The sequence below is a fragment of the Rana temporaria genome, chromosome 1 (assembly GCF_905171775.1).
Source record: "Rana temporaria chromosome 1, aRanTem1.1, whole genome shotgun sequence".
Classification (NCBI taxonomy): domain Eukaryota; kingdom Metazoa; phylum Chordata; class Amphibia; order Anura; family Ranidae; genus Rana; species Rana temporaria.
The window spans coordinates 235,351,508-235,369,060 of NC_053489.1; the positions used below are offsets into that span (position 1 = coordinate 235,351,508).

At 41.9% G+C, this 17,553-nt stretch overlaps 1 protein-coding gene across 1 annotated transcript in view; it reads left to right on the forward strand.

Moving 5' to 3' along the window:
- SSH1 (slingshot protein phosphatase 1) overlaps nt 1–15,187 on the forward strand; it is a 136,370-nt gene extending 121,183 nt beyond the window's left edge. Inside the window, exon 15 of the mRNA XM_040351888.1 lies at nt 13,562–15,187. Within this exon, the coding sequence (XP_040207822.1) occupies nt 13,562–14,686 (1,125 nt within the window). The 3' untranslated portion in view covers nt 14,687–15,187. The remainder of the gene's footprint in view (nt 1–13,561) is intronic.
- The last annotated feature ends 2,366 nt before the right edge of the window (nt 15,188–17,553 follow it).

A 17,553-nucleotide genomic window follows, 5' to 3' on the forward strand; every position in this document is an offset into this window, starting at 1 on the left:
CCGACCCAGTTTTTCTGTTGTTGAGGTGCAACAACCATATGGTTCTCGTATGGAGCAGAGAGCTAGTACTAGTGCTGCTCAACCTTCTGGTGAACTGCCAAGCACCAGTGGCCTAGTACGGTCCTGGTCATAGAAAAACCAGCACTGCAGTATCATTTGATGACGTGGCAAGTGCAGTTCAAGCTGGTGCGGTGGCTAGCACAAGTAGTCCCCCCCAGCACCAAGAAATTAAAGATCGGCCCATAGTGCCCTTCCTGATCCTGATTGGCAACCCACAACTTCTGCAGCACCTGTACTTTCCCCATTTACTGGCCAACCTGGAATTTAGGTGAAAAAAGTGGAGTTTAGTACCCTTGACTTTTACGAGCTGTTTTTCACGGAAGATCTGTACAGACTAGATCTGTGGACCAATGCAATTTATATGCTGGTCAATTTATCGCCAAAAATCCAAATTTGACCCTTGTCAGAGAATTTGGCTGGAAACCTATAATGGTTCCCAAATTTAAGACCTTTCTGGGTCTATCCCTCCTCATGGGCATTACTAAAAAGATTGAGTTGCGGTCATTTTGGTCCACCGACCCAATTCACCATATGCCTGTGTTCTTTGCTTCCATGACCAGGACTAGATGCAAGCAAATCTTGCGGTTGATGCACCTCAATCACAATGAACTCTGTCGTCCTCGAAGTGACCCTGAATATGATTGGCTCCACAAAATTTGGCCCCTCCATAAACTGCTTCAACCAACAATTTGCAGCCTTGTTTATTCCCGATCAAGTTGTCTGCGTTGATGAGTTCCCGATTAAGTTTTCTGGCCACCTGGCTTTCAAACCGTTTCTCCCCAGCAAGCATGCCAGATATGGCGTCAAGATGTATAAGCTCTGTGACGGGGCACAGGCTATACATATACATTTCTGGTTTATGAGAGTAAAGATAGCAGCGTGGAGCCCTTTGACTTCCCAGACTACATAGGGAGCATCGGTAAGATTGTTTGGGACTTGGTGTCACCTTTATTCGGAAAAGGGTTAACCACTAGGGGGCGCTGAAGGGGTGAATATGTTCCCTAAGGTGTGTTCTAACTGTAGGGGGGAGGGGACTCACAAGGGGAGGAGACAGATGTGTGTTCCTCTGTACTGGGAACACAGCATTGGTCTCCTCACCGCCGACAGGAGGTGGATCTGTGTGTTTACCTGTGTGTATCTTGTAAGTGGACAATTATTACACAAGCGTGCCACTTTTTAGTCACCTTTTTGATTTTGGAATTGGCACATGTGGCACCGTGCGATCTAATTGCTGGGGCTTCCCCCAACGGCTTGTAGATTCCCGTCTTGGGCTGTGGGAGAGCCTGCTTGAGGTGTAATAAATTGCTTGCAGTGAAGTGGAGAGATAAAAGGAATGTTTTCGTTCTGTCTTACATTCACGCAGATACGACAGTCCAAATTACGATGGTGACTGGTGTTGAGAAGCCCCTCTGTGTCCATGAATACAACCTTAACATAGGAGGGGTGGACTTCAACGACCAGATTACGGCGCCGTACTTAACCACTTCCCTACCGGCGCATTGTAAAATGACGCCGGCAGGAACCCTCTCTCGATCCGGGTGGATGTCATATGACGTCCTGTGTTCCCGGCGGTCTAGGGCGCGCGCGCGGCAACGCTCGTGACCCGACGCGGGTGCCCGGCACCCGCGATTGCCGCCGGGCACCCGCGATTGCTGGTAATCACGGCAGGAGTGTGGATCTGTGTGTGTAAACACACAGATCCACCTCCTGTCAGCGGTGAGGAGACCAATGCTGTGTTCCCAGTACAGAGGAACACACATCGGTCTCCTCCCCTTGTGAGTCCCCTCCCCCCTACAGTTAGAACACACCTTATCACCTATTTTGTAGACGCTATAACTTTTGCGCAAACCAATCAATATACTATTATTGCGATTTTTTTTTTTTTTTTTTTTTTTTTTACCAAAAATATGTAGAAGAATACGTATCGGCCTAAATTGAGGAAAAAATATATATATATATATATATTTTTTTTTTTTTACCCACTTTAGCCCCAGGCCTGTTTTTCAGAGTCGGTGTTTACGAGACAAAACCATTTTTTTTTTGCTAGAAAATTACTTAAAACCCCCAAACATTATATATATTTTTTTCTAACACCCTAGAGAATAAAATGGCAGTCATTGCAATACTTTTTGTCACACCGTATTTGCGCAGCGGTCTTACAAGCGCACTTTTTTTGGAAAAAAAATCACTTTTTTAAATTAAAAAATAAGACAACAATAAATTTGGCCCAATTTTTTTATATATTGTGAAAGATAATGTTACGCAGAGTAAAATGATACCCAACATGTCACGCTTAAAAATTGCGCCCGCTCGTGGCATGGCGTCAAACTTTTACCCTTAAAAATCTTGATAGGCGACGTTTAAAAAATTCTACAGGTTGCATTTTTTGAGTTACAGAGTAGGCCTAGGGCTAAAATTAATGCTCTCGCTCTAACGATCGCGGCGATACCTCACTTGTGTGGTTTGAATACCGTTTTCATATGCGGGCGCTACTCGCGTACACGTTCGCTTCTATGCGCGAGCTCGTCGGGACGGGGCGCTTTAAAAAATTTTTTTGGGGGTTTTCGCATTTATTTTTATTTATTTTACAATTTTTAACACTGAAAAAAAAAAATTATCACTTTTATTCCTATTACAAGGAATGTAAACATCCCTTGTAATAGAAAAAAGCATGACAGGTCCTCTTAAATATGAGATCTGGGGTCAAAAAGACCTCAGATCTCATATTTAGGCTTAAATGCAAAAAAAAAGAAAAATTTTTGAAATGTCATTTTTTCAAATGACAAAAAAAAATAATTGTTTCTTTAAGAGGCTGGGCGGGACTGACGTTTTGACGTCACTTCCGCCCAGCAGAGCTATGGGGACGGGCGAAGGAGATTTTTCCTTCAGTCTCGTCCCCGCTCACCCATCGAACGGTCGCGATCCCCTCCGCCGCTACCGACAGCTACGGTAAGTGGCGGAGAGCGGCGGGAGGGGGGGGCCCTCTCCCGCCACCGATAGCGGCGAATCCGCCGCGGAGACCGCCATTATCGTTTACACGGCCGCCCACAGAAGAGATGAATATCTCGATTGTGGCAGCAGCTGCTGCCGTTACCGAGATATTCATCTTTAAAGTGAGGACGTATAACGACGGTGGGCGGTCGGCAAGTAGTTAAATTGTGATATTTTATTAGATAAAAAAAGATTGTATTTTTTTTTTAAATTGTCGCTCTTCTTTTGTTTATAGCGCAAAAAAATTTGTGGGGGGAAAAAAACATAAAGATTTCATTTGGGTACAGTGTTGCATGACCACGCAATTGTTATTCAAAGTGCAACAGCGCTGAAAACTAAAAATTGGTCTGGGCAGGAAGGGGGTGAAAATGCCCTGTATGGAAGGGGTTAATTGCCCATAAGGCCAGACGCTGGTATAAAAGTTTCTGTATACTTATTTCAATTTGGCTCTGCTGATGCTTATGTGCTATAGAAAGCGTTGGGAAGATCTGGATCCTTCCTAAAATTCCTGCAAGAGATCATCACAGCCTATCTGTTTCCAGACTGTGCTGTGGCCCAACATGCCAATCCAAATGCAGGGAGCCGGCTGCATGAGAGGCATTTTCTGAATGTCCTCCCTGGTACCCTTGCCGAAAGAACACCTCAAAGATGTCACGTCTGTACAAAATGTGGATATAGGCGCGACACGCTTTTATTGTTGTGTCCCCTCCTGACCAACCTGGTCTCTGGGTCGGTGGACCTCTGCATCGATGATGGTTTCCGTCGCTACCACACACTAGTGGAGTATTGGAATAGGGTACAGCACAGCACACTTTCACACAGGGTCCCGAAGGATGTTACATAGGATTTTGAGAGACCATAAGGCCTCATGTACACTGCTGCTGGTAAACGGAGGTTTAGGAGCGGTTGGGTATTTTTTTTCAGCTGCCCCTGAACTCTTCTCGATGTTCTCTTATCAGTACATGTACACAGGGTCATTTTTAGTAGTTTCTAGGCAGTTGAGTTCAGAAGCATTTTTTGGGACGCAAAAAAATGTGTTAACAGATGTTCAGAGGCATTAAAAACGCCAAGAGGCATGTTGAGTCCATGTTATAGTTTGATTTCTACTTCTGTGGGATTGCTGTTGCCCACCCCTCAGTTGGACTGCTTTTGGACATCCCACATGTCTGAAGAATTTACTACGTTCTCGTGTCCCTCAAGAAAAAATTATTATCATTTTTTTATTACTTATCGTAAAATCTTTTTACTGAAGTACATTGTGGTACTCAGATCCCCGGCCCTCTGTGTCATTAGGCCTTATATACTACTTGCTTAGGTGTGTTGGTTGGAGATTGGGTTATACAGGGGATGGTTCAAGGGTCACCACATATGTTACAATCCATAAAATCTCCTTTAGATCAACCAACAATTATGTAGTGAAAGAGCCTACCTGATTGGATAAAAAATAATTGGATAATTTAGGTAGGTCCACATTCTGCATTTTTTTTGGTAGATAGAAAGTTGATTGTACAGAAACTGTATAGATTATAACCTGTATGGTGAGCATAATGTTTTCTTGTTAGTCAGTGTCCCCACCTTCTGAAGTATAACTTGCATATCTAAGAATTGACTACATTCTGTGACCCTCACGAAAAAGATTTTACAGTAAGTAAAATCTTATTTTCCTAATTGCCAGGATAGTGCAGTTTCCCATTTCCCATTCTTCTGGCATACATCTATTGTTCGTTCATGTATACCTTCATGAAGTCAGTTCTGCTTGCTTGGTCCATTTTGAGCTTACACCATCTTTTTATGATGATTCATTCTTTTTACGCTGTTTGATGGCCGTGGTTAATTCGTCATACGGTGGCATTTTCAGTTCTATTTCTGAACTGTAAAATAGGGCTCCTTTTATTTCTGTTCTCTGATTTATGTGTGTGTTTAATAGATAAGTATTCAGCATTCTCTATTTTTTTTTTTTCTACATTCCAAATTAAGTTTCTATTTTTATCTTGCAGTCTCTTTCTTTGTTTAAAAAATTTAAATTGGAGATATTTTCAGTTCCTTGCTCTTTTATTCTCTGGATCTTTGCCCGTTTTTTTTTTTTTTATTATTTATTTTTTTACTCTCTTCCTCCTGCATATTTTATTATAATTTTATTTTATTTTTTTCTGAAAATGTATCTATTTCTGGCTCAGTTCACACTGCTGCGATGCGAGAACCCTTGCAAATCCAGTGGAGGTTCCCACATTGCATAAAACTTGCAGGCAGTTCACACTGCCCTATGCAAACCGATACGGGTGTCAATACAAAGTTAATGACACCCCCAGATCAGTGTCATCTTAAGAGCATTATAGGCCCTCGGGCAATACAGTGCACTGGGGCCCTGTCTACACAATCACGCACGAGAATTACTGACAAAAATCATAAAATTTACTGGCAGAACCACATTTTTTTACTGCCACTGCAAAAAAAGTACCTAAAATTACAGTTTTCAGTGCCCAACAATGCAAATGTCAGTATTTAAACTATAAACATATAGCTAGTGCTATTAGAAATGTGTTTAAGTTAAACAAAAGTAAAACAAAAAAAATGTCTTCATTGACATGAAGGTCAGGTTACTATAACCCAGCCAGCACAGAGTTTCCTCTTACATCAGAGTCTGCAGGATTCCCCCTTACAGTGAAAGGGAACTCTTATGTAAAGGGGAACGCTGCAGATCATGATCTAAGGGGGGAACTCTGATGTGGAGGGGGGCTATGGTGACCAGAGACAACCTTATATCAGAGTCCACTGCTTTCTCTTTCCCACTTACATCAGGGTCCGCAGACTGAGTTCCCCCTTGCATTGTAAGGGGGAATCCTGCAGACTCTGATGTGGGGGGGGGTACTCTGGTGACCAGAGACCACCTTCCTTAGATTAACCACTTGACACCCGCACGCCGTCATATGACGTCCAAAACGGGGACCTGTTATCCTGGGTGGACGTCATATGACGTGATGGGCTTTGCGGGGGGGATATCTCAATGATGCCTGCACCCGGAGGCATCATTGAGATATCATTTTTTAGCGGCGGCGATCCTGCGCACCGTAAGAACGATCATAGCGGCGGTTCCGCCGCTAGATCGTTCTTACAGGCGGCGGGAGGGGACATCCCCCCCCTCCCGCCGCCATCCGGTGCTTCTCCGGGCTCTCCCGTCCCACCGGGGGCCCGGAGAGATGATCGCCGTCCGCCGGATGTTTGCCATAGAGAAGACTGGTGACCAGATGGTCACCAGTCATCTCTATGACCGTCGGAGGCCCGGGCGCGATGTGATGACGTCACACCCGGGTCCCCGTAAGTAAACAAACCGCAATTGCGGCTAGTTTGAATGAGATCTGTGAATTTTTTTTCACGATCTCATTCTTTCCAGCCTGCAGGAGAGATGTGGGGTCTTATTGACCCCGCATCTCTCCTTAAAGAGGACCTGTCACACACATTCCTATTACAAGGGATGTTTACATTCATTGTAATAGGAATAAAAGCGATTGAAAAAAAAAAAGTGTAAAAAAAAAGTGTAAAAAATAAAGAAATAAGTAAAATAAAAAAGAAAAAATAATAATAAAAAAATTAAAATTCCCCTGTCCCCGGTAGCTCGCGCTCAGAAGCGTACGCACACGTAAGTCCCGCCCACGTATGTAAACGTCGTTCAAACCACACATGTGAGGTGTCGCCGCGTGCGTTAGAGCGTGTGCAACAATTCTAGCACTAGACCTCCTCTGTAACTCTAAACTGGCAACCTGTAAAAATTTTAAAGTGTCGCCTATGGAGATTTTAAAGTAACGAAGTTTGGCGCCATTCCATGAGTGTACGCAATTTTAAAGCGTGACATGTTAGGTATCTAGTTACTCGGCGTAACATCATCTTTCATATTTTACCAAAAAATTGGGCTAACGTTACTGTTTTGTTATTTTTTAATTTATGAAACCATTTTTTTTACAAAAAAAAGCCGTTTAAAAAATTATTGCGCAAATACGGTGCAAGATAAAAAGTTGCAATGACCGCCATTTTATTCCCTAGGGTGTCTGCTAAAAAAACATATATAATGTTTGGGGGTTCTGAGTAATTTTCTAGCAAAAGAATGAGGATTTGTACATGTAGGAAAGAAGTGCCAGAATAGGCCCGGGAAGGAGGTGGGTTTTAAAGCCCGGTATTGAAGTGGTTAAATACACTAAGGTAAGGGGGGTCACTAATATAGGAGGGGGAACCTTTATATCAGTGCCCCCTTACATTTTTGCATTCACTCCCCCCTTACATCAGCAACCCCTCGCACTCGTGGAGGACCGGATCTTCTCTGTGATTTCCGCGAACTGGGCATGGGCAGTTCTAACCCGTCACTCTCCATAATTTTTTACTGGGGTTGCTGGGCAGCCGGTGGGGCCCCCCAGGCAAGCGGGGCCCCCGGGCAACTGCCCAGCGTGCCCAATGGAAAAGATGGCCCTGCCCCAGATCGGTTTGCACATCACAGTGCGAACTGTCAATTTGGATAGGAATCAGATCGCATGGTTGTAAACGCCCATGCAATCCAATTCTGGTGTGGACCAAAATACGGGTCCTGCACGACTTTGGTCTGAATGCGATACGAATTAAGCCATACAATCTGTATGGCTGAATTCCCATCAGGGTGGATATAAATCATTGATTTTTTTTAAAGTTTAAATTTTTTTTTTGTTTGTTTAACCACTAGCCGACCAGCCGCCGGCAGGTCGGCTCGGCTGCGCGAAACAACGTAATATTAAGTCATTTTGCATTTCAGCCATTAGGGGCGCGTGCGCGCCCCCTGCTCCTCCCTGGTGCCGATGCACGTGCGATCCTTGCAGGGCACCCGCGATCGCTCGTTACAGAGCAAGAACCGGGATCTGTGTGTGGAAACACACAACTCCTGGTCCTGTTGGGGAGAAATGACTGATCGTCTGTTCATACATTGTATGAAGAGCGATCTGTCATTTCCCTCTAGTCAGTCCCACCCCCCCCCCCCTTCAGTTAGAACACACCCAGGGAACATAATTAACCTCTTCCTCACCCCCTAGAGTTAACCCCCTTCCCTGCCAGTGACATTTTTACAGTAATCAATGCATTTTTATAGCACTGATCGCTATAAAAATGCCAATGGTCCCAAAAATGTGTCAAAAGTGTCCGAAGTGTCTGCCATAAGGTCGCAGTACCGATAAAAATCGCTGATTGCCGCCATTACTAGTAAAAAAATATATATATATATTATTAAAAATGCCATAAAACTATCCCAAATTTTGTAGACGCTATAACTTTTGCGCAAACCAATCAATAAACGCTTATTGCGTTTTTTTTTTTTTTACCAAAAATATGTAGAAGAATACGTATCGGCCTAAACTGAGGGGATATTTATTACAGCAAAAAGTAAAAAATATTCTTTTTTTTTTTTTCAAAATTGTCGCTCTATTTTTGTTTATAGCGCAAAAAATAAAAACCGCAGAGGTGATCAAATACCACCAAAAGAATTCTCTATTTGTGGGGAAAAAAAGGGCGCCAGTTTTGTTTGTGAGCCACGTCGCACGACCGCGCAATTGTCAGTTAAAGAGACGCAGTGCCGTATCGCAAAAAGTGGCCCGGTCATTATCCAGCAAAATGGTCTGGGGCTGAAGTGGTCAAATTTTATTTTTTTATTTAAACCGATTTTTTTTTATTATTTTAAAAAAAATGTAATCAAGTTTCTTTTAATAAAATGCTTTTCAAATAATAATAGTTTTCTATTTAAGATACATTATTAATTTATTTTTTCAGCATGAAATGGAGCTTATTTATGTAGCATGAGGCTGTATATTCTGCAACATTTAAACTTTTTTGGTAAACTCATTCAATTAATCTAAGCTGCATTGATGCATTCACACAATGTCACAGTAAACCCCATGAGAAAAAGTTCAGGAATATTCCTTTATCCCATTGTTTTGCAAATCTATGTACACTAAAAACTGTATGATTAAATCGGTTCTGCGATTGCTGTTTTACTAACCTGACTGCTTATTATTCGAAATGGGAAACCTTAATATTAAAGATTTGAACTACTGGCAAGAATAAGTCCCTACATTTAAAGAGCACCTGCCATTTCAGATCCAACATGGCAGCGCCTGTTAGCGGACATCCATGCTGCAGCCACATCCCTCGCCTTGTTGTGCCACTGCCACATCACCAGCCGTCCCATTAAAGAGAATGGGACTGTTGGTGAGTCAACAGCGGGTCAAGCCTTTTTTCTAGTGATTTAAATCGACTTGATTGACCCTGGTTACCATCCCAACCTAAGTGTTGCCTTTCCTCAGTTCTCATCACTGCAAAATGTTTTTGTTTGTAGAATTTTAAAACCATTAGGTCTTTTAGCATATTCTGTTATTGCTATTTAAAGCGGAACGTCAGTAATTCTTCATCTTTCCATCTATTAAATCTTCTGCCCTTGTAGTTTTAACTTTTGGATAGTAAAACATTTTTTTTTCTGCCAGTAAATACCTTATACAGCCCACTTCCTGTTTCTTGTCTGGTCATTAGCCAAGGCTTATGACATCATACACAGCTCTCTCTCTCCTGAGAGTTTGCCAGGAAGGGAGAAGGGGTGAGTCATAAGAGGGCCAATGAGAGCTGCTGAGGTGTGTGTCTGTGTAAATCCAGGAAGTGAATAGGCAGCAGCTTCAGCTGCCCACAGTTGAAATGATTGCAGCCAGACTCAGTGGAGGGAGATTTCTGAAGCATATTTGTCAAGTACAGAATCACAGAATATATAAAATAATTCAAATAATGCAAAGTGGTTGGAGGGAAGCTTCAGAATGGCAAAGATGTTTTTATTACAAATTATGTGAGCAGACTGCAGTTCCCCTTTAACTTCTGCCTTTTTTGTTCAGGTATAAGTGAACCCTTAGCTTTTGTAAAACAAACCCACTCAGTTTAATATAGAAATGAAAGGCAAAATGTTTGTGTATGTATGTATGCGTGTGTGTAAAATATATATATATATTCTCTTATAAACCCTCTTCTTTTTTTTTTTAAGTGATCACATGGCCTTTGTTCTCAGCAATATTAGGGGCTTGTAGAGGTGGGAGTGGAGAAACGGCAGCACAGTAATCTTCCCAGAAGGGAGCATGCTATAAAGTATTATTATTATTATACAGGATTTATATAGCGCCAACAGTTTGCGCAGCGCTTTACATCAGGGAAGACAGTACAGTCACAATACAAATCAATACAGGAGGGATCAGAGGGCCCTGCTCGTTAGAGCTTACAATCTAGAAGAAGTAAAAACGTCTTTATGTAAATGCTTTTTCTATTCTCATTTTAGCATTCGTGATACCTTGGATTTTAACATACTACTTTGGTGTTTTGCATGTTAATCGCTTCAGCCCCGGAAGATTTTACCCCCTTCCTGACCAGAGCACCTTGTACAATTTTTGGCACTGCGTCGCTTTAACTGACAATTGCGCGGTCGTGCGACGCTGTACCCAAACAAAATTTGCACCTTTTTTCCCCCCACAAATGGAGCTTTCTATCGGTGGTATTTAATCACCTCTGTGGTTTTTATTTTTTGCTCTATAAACAAAAGAACAGCGTCAATTTTTAAAAAAACACAAAATCTTTTACTTTTTGCTATAATAAATATCCCATTTAAAAAAAAAAAAAATGTTTCCTCAGTTTAGGCCGATATGTATTCTTCTACATATTATTGGTAAAAAAAAATCGCAATAACGTATATTGATTGGTTTGCGCAAAAGTTATAGCGTCTACAAAATAGGGGATAGATTTATGGCATTTTTATTATTATTTTTTTTTTTTACTAGTAATGGTGGCAATCTGCGATTTATTTATTTATTTATTTATTTATTTTAATCGTGACTGTGACATTATGGCGGACAGATTGGTCACTTTTATCACATTTTTGGGACCATTGACAATTTTACTGCGATCGGTGCTATAAAAATGCACTGTTTCATGTGACAGGTAAGGGATTAACACTAGGGGGCGATAAGGGGATAACTGTGTTCCCGCTCTGTGTTCTAACTGTAGGGGGGATGGGACTTGCTAGGGGAAGAGAGAGATCGGTGTTCATACTTTGTATGAACATACGATCAGTCTCTTCTCCCCTCAGAGAACCGGGATCTGTGTGTTTATACACACAGATCCCGGTTCTCGCTATGTCACGAGCAATCGCGGTTGCTCGGCGGTCATCGCGCCCCTGGTGGCCACAGGGGCGAAACGATGCAGCATAACAGTAGAACAGTAAAACTGCGGCGGCTGGTCGGCAAGTGGTTAAACTCCCACCTTGTGTTGTTTATAGGAAAATATATGTCCAACAACTGGATACTGGTGAAATCTTCACTGCAGAGATGCCAACACTCTTCCTGACTTCAAACTTTTACTGCTGCAATTACATATAGCGACTTATAGTTTTAGGTCTCCTGGCTGAGGTAAAAAATGGGAAACCTGCCCCCTCCACCAATGAGAACATTTCTTTCATTGCTTTCGCTGCATGTAACGCCATCCTTTGAATAGAGGAGAAATTCTGTCATACATCCTGCTCTCCTCTATTTTGAGAGTAGAGGAGGGGGCGGGTACATACTGAGAGCCTTTTCTATTGAATTCAGCCAGAAGATCCGAAGATTTAACCTTTGCAGCCCTGGAAAGCTCAGCAGGAAGAGGACTGGGCATCCCTGCAGGAGTTTCTAGGAATCCAGCTGCCTGCAGGAGATACTTGATTACAGCTAAATTGAGTCTGTTCTATCTTCTTTGAGGCTTTAAAGGGAATGTATACCATAATACATTATATATGCACACATTTTATTTATTTTATTGAATTATATATTTTGAATAAATTAAGAACTTTTACATGTGCCAACATTTTAAAGTCACATAAAAAGTTATTTTAAAGGTGAAGTATAGCCAAAGCTTTTTTGGCTATACTTCTCCTGTGATCCATTTTCAGCTGACAGCGGGCTAACGTCTGCTGTCGGTTGACTTCATTCAGCTGGTCCAGGCTCTGAAAAGATCACTACCATATGGTCAGGATCCACCCAGAACCCTGGATCGGCATCTGGGCTCAGCCTCTTGGCGATCTGCCTGAAAGCCTGAGCCAGCCCCCTTCACAGCGCAGGGCTCCAGTGAGCACTGGAGGGGCAGAGCAGAGAGCCAGAGACTGACAGTCACTACCCTGCTCAAAGTGGAGGAGGAGAACTGAGGGATCAGTGGTGTTTGATCACTCAGCTCTCACTGCAGAGTCAGGAGGGGACAGATGCTCCACCTAGGTGAGTATAATTTTTTATTTTTTAACCGGTTAACGACCGGCTCACGCCGATAAACGTCAGCAGAATGGCACGGCTGGGCAAAGTGACGTATATTTCCCGCTGCGTGGGTGCACGCCGCCAGCAGCATGCTCGTGTCCGTGCCTGCGGGACCCCCAGACTCTGTCCGCCGGTGTCCCACGATCGGCTCACAGAGCTGCAGAATGGGGAGAGGCAAGTGTAAACAAGCATCTCCCCGTTCTGTCTAGTGACACTGATCGTTTCTCCCCATGAGAGGGAGCAGACAACCAGTGACGTGTCACTCGTAGCCACGCCCCCTAACAGTTAGAATCACTACCTAGGACACCCCTTCCTAGCCCCCTGGTGGTTAATCCCTTCACTGCCAGTCACATTTATACAGTAATCGGTGCATTTTTATAGCACTGATCTCTGTATAAATGTAAATGGTCCCAAAATGGCGTCAAAGGTGTCCGATGTGTTGGCCATAATGCCGCAGTCACGATAAAAATCGATGATCGCTGCCATTACTAGTAAAAAGAAAAATATTAATACAACTATCCCCTCTTTTGGAAAATGCTATAACTTTTGTGCAAACCACTCAATAAACGCTTTTTTAAAAATATATATATATATATATATATATATATATATATATATATATATATATATATATATATATTTGGGGGCTATTTATTAGAGGGGAAAAATTTAAAAAATATAGAATTTTTTCAAAATTGACGCTCTATTTTTGTTTATAGCACAAAAAAATGTAATCGTAGAGATGATCAAATACTACCACCAAAAGAAAGCTCTATTTGTGGGGAAAAAAACGACTGCACAATTGTCAGTTAAAGCGACGCAGTGCGGAAATCGCAAAAAGTGGCCCGGTCATGTGGCCGCCTTATCCTTTGGGGCTGAAGTAGTTAAAGTCATTACTTCTCTTTTAAAGTGAATGTTGCCATATTGTAATTGTGACTTTTTTGACAATTGTATCCTTTTATATAGCAGAGACCTGTGGTTCAGACCTATCGATTCATATTTAGCTACTGATATCCATAATACATCAAGCTGCTAATATCCAGAACCTGAATTTGTTCAGGGAATGAAGGTGGCATCTCTCTAAAATACTTTGACGTGCATATCTTTTACTTTATTCATATTTTATGCTCCTTTTTGTGTCATTGTAACTTGTTTTACTGCTTCTAATCAGCATTCTAATGCATCTCTTTATACTCTAGGAGGATGCCATTTTTGGAATCCTAAGCAAAGTTAAACCTCGATATCCTTCGTGTACAGACTGTATGTACCCATCAACCGCCATGGCTTCTGATGCATATGAAGAACCTCAGCAGCTGGAGTCTACGGAAACCCCAACCGTGTGCAGTCAGCCAGCACTTCTGCAGCATATGACTTCAATGGTATTAAACCGGATGCATGGACACACTTTTTCTAAAGGAACGCAGATAGAAACAGACTCGCAAGACTTTCTTGCATCTCCTTCAAAAACTGCTAAGAGCTTTAACAATTCAGTTGAATTAAAGGATGTGTTTGGCCATGTAGGTTCTTTTGAAAACCTTGGTTCTAAAAGGGATTCCAAACATGCTAAGGATTTTAAGTATTTATTTTTTAGCAGAGATTTGGAAAAGCCTGGCATGCATAGCTATTTAATGCAGCACCAGGAATCCATTATTCAGCTACAAAAAGCTGGGTTGGTCAGAAAACATACCAAAGAACTGGAACGGCTGAGGAGTGAAAGCTCTGCTGTGATTAAAGAATGTCCCCTAGACAAAACAGATTCCAGTGGCTACAAAGATAGTGAGGGACAATTAGAGTCTGGTAAGCCTAATAAAGAGCAAATAAATAGTTTTCAAAAACTAGAAGTGGCTGATGTATCGGAGGGTTTTGTTTTTAAAACTTCTACTCCTAGCTTTTGTAAAATGGATTTATTGAGTAGTTTTACAAAAGACTTTCTAAAGACCATTTGCTATACACCAACGTCCTCTTCTATTAGTTCCAATCTCACCCGGAGTTCAAGCAGTGACAGCATTCACAGCGTACGTGGCAAACCAGGACTTGTCAAACAGAGGACTCAAGAGATTGAAATGAGGATGCGCTTGGCAGGTCTTACTCTTTCTTCCCCTCTGAAGAGATCTCACTCTCTTGCCAAACTAGGAAGTTTAAATTTTTCATGCGATGACCTGTCGTGTGATGCAGATATTTTCCCAAAGATCGACTATAAGAGCACCAGTTTTAGAGATCACAGTGTCTGCACAGAAACGCCATCATCCTCAGGAACAACAGAAACTATATCCGTTCGAACGGAATCCACAAACTCATCCATGACTGAGACTGATAAAAGATGATGTTTTTTTTCTTTTAATGTTTACTTACTATAGCCATTGTTACTTTTTATTGTACAAAAGGTGAGGCACAGGTCTGCGGGACACCAGTTACTGTACATGTTGCTTTCAATGCTAGCTGTACAAAAAAGATAAATATCGCCGAGAAATATTTACTTTTTTGTTTCTTAATTTTGTATTATGTTTTTTATTTTATAGTTACTGCCAAGAAATGGTACAATTTTTGTATTTAATTTCGGTTTGAGATCCACAAAAACTCGTGGAGAAACACAAGGGCTATGTGTATATTTGAAGATACAAGCACTTCACATTTACTGTACCCTACTTCTGTGGCTCTAGTGTGATATTTTACAATGACACTCCAATATGCAGAGCACTAAACTTGATGACCGAATCCTGTGGTTCCAAATTCCTTTGGTAAAGACCTTGTTATAAATACAGTATGTAGTATTTAACAGAAATGCATTACTGACTATTAAAATATCTGTATTGTATTTAAAGTTACATGAAACTTCACTATTCAATGTAGAGATGTTGACTTTGACTTGTTCACACAAACACCTTGAACTCCCCCTTTTTTTTTTTTTTTTTTTTTTTTTTTAGCACTCGTGCTTTATTCATATATTTTGCTTAAAATGTATGTCTGGGTGCAAATACAACAAAATATCTGTTGATCGTGCAAAAAATTCAGGAAGCTCTTAAAGCGAAGCTCCACCCTAAAGTGGAACTTCTGCTCATCGGAACCCTCCCCCCCTCCGGTGTCACATTTGACACCTTTCGGGGGGAGGGGGGTGCAGATACCTGTCTAAGACAAGTATTTGCACCCACTTCCAGGAGTCCTCTCTGCAGGTATTATGCAGGTAGTGCGTCACTTCCCGCCCCTGCCATTGTGTTTTGAGAAACAGCAGGTACTAGTGAAGACGGTGCTGCGCAACTCGCGCATTCGCCGTAGGGAATCGGGCAGTGAAGCCGGAAGGCTTCACTTCCTGATTCCCTCACCGTGGATGGTGGTGGGGGCAGATTGCTCGTCTTCTGCTGCAGACATCAATGGACTCCAGGACAGGTAAGTGTCCATATATTAAAAGTCAGCAGCTGCAATATTTGTAGCTGCTGGCTTTTAATTTTCTTTTTTTTAACGGCGGAGCTCTGCTTTAACTTCTTGTTTGAGCTGACAGCTGTCTCTCTGCTGATATTCCAAGCATGGAGATGAGCAGTGGGGGAGGTGTTCTGTAGTCCAGAAAATGAGGACTGGAAAGAGCTGACAAAACTGCTTGCTGCAGCAGAGACATTGGGGTTGATTTACTAAAGGAAAATAGACTGTGCACTGTGGAAGTGCAGTTGCTCCAGAGCTTGGTAACTGAACAGAAGCTCTGCTGACTTCCATAATCCAATGATATACAAGCAAAAAAAAATAAAAAAAATTTCTTGCACATGATTGGGTATTCTTTGCAAAGTGAAATTTTTCCTCATTTACTAAGCTCTGTAGCAACTGATTTTGCAGAGTGCACAGTCTTTTTGCCTTTAGTAAATCGACCCCACTGTGTTGCTACCTAATACAGGAAGTTAGGAGCTTATTTTAATTCTGAAAGATCAGCAGGTATTTTGTACTTTTTCTGTACTTTCAGCATTTTTAAATGGAAATGTGGTGTTGTTAACTTTAGGCTTGGGAGTTTCATGGCCAGGCATTCCTGAGCTGTTCTCCTGCATTGATAATATTGGCAGACATTGCCTGAGCTGAGTGAATGCTTGGGCTCCCCTCTTCAGTGAGCACCACTCTAGCCCCACGGCAAATAATGTCTTGTTGCATTATCTGTACAATCCAACCCAGAAGCTCATTTCTTATTGCTCCAGATCTGTGCTCACTTCACACGTGGCAGCCATATCAATCTTTGCCATGTCTTAAAGTATTTGTAAGGCTCCGTTCAAACATAGGCATTTTGATTCTGCCTGCAATTGCAAAACGCGCTGTTAAAATGTTGATTCGCACATCAGCGTGTTCAGCTGCCATTCATTTCAATGGCACCTTAAAACGCAGTGCGACTCTGCAGCAATTGACACATGTCCCCTAAAAAAGTTCCATAACTTTTTGGGGCAAGACAAGTCGCACGATTTGGTTTGCGCCATTGCAGGGTGACAATCGTGGCAGAATCGTACCGCTTTTTCAGGTGTCATTCATTTCAATGGCACCTAAACATGCTCATGTGCGATTTGACATTTTAACAGTTTTGAAATTGCGGACAGAATTGTGGCGGTGCCACATGAATCCTACCCGCGATTCAAAACACTTATGTGTGAATGGAGCTTAAAGGAAAGCATTTTTTTTTTTCTTAAAATAACAAATCTGTTATACTTGCCTACTTTGTACAATGATTTTGCACAGAGCAGTCGCCTTCTTTGGGTCCCCTGTTGGCGGTCCAGGCTCCAAAACCACAATCATCTGCTGGGCCTCCATTCAGAAGAGATGCTATGGCTTCTGTAAATGGACAAGGTGCATGGAAAGGGTGGGCACAGTCGGGCACTCTTGAGTGCCCGTTATAGCTCCCTCTTTTCCATTACCCCCTGCTGCACTGGACATTTGGAGGGTGGTTAGAGGATGAAGATTTCAAGGAAAGCATGAGCCAGCAGTACAAAGGACTCCTTGGAGTAAGTAATATCCCTTGTGCTGATTTATTTATTTTTTTACTTAACTTGGGCCTTAAGATTTCTGTGGAAGAGTATAAATATAATCTTGCTTACTGATTAGCTGTGGAAGGAGCATGACATCATGCTTCAAATTTGTGAATTTTGTAGCTAAAAATCTGCAGGTAAATAGGAAGCCAGTAAGTTAACACACCAAATCTCTAACAATCTTTTTTTTATTTTTATAGAAA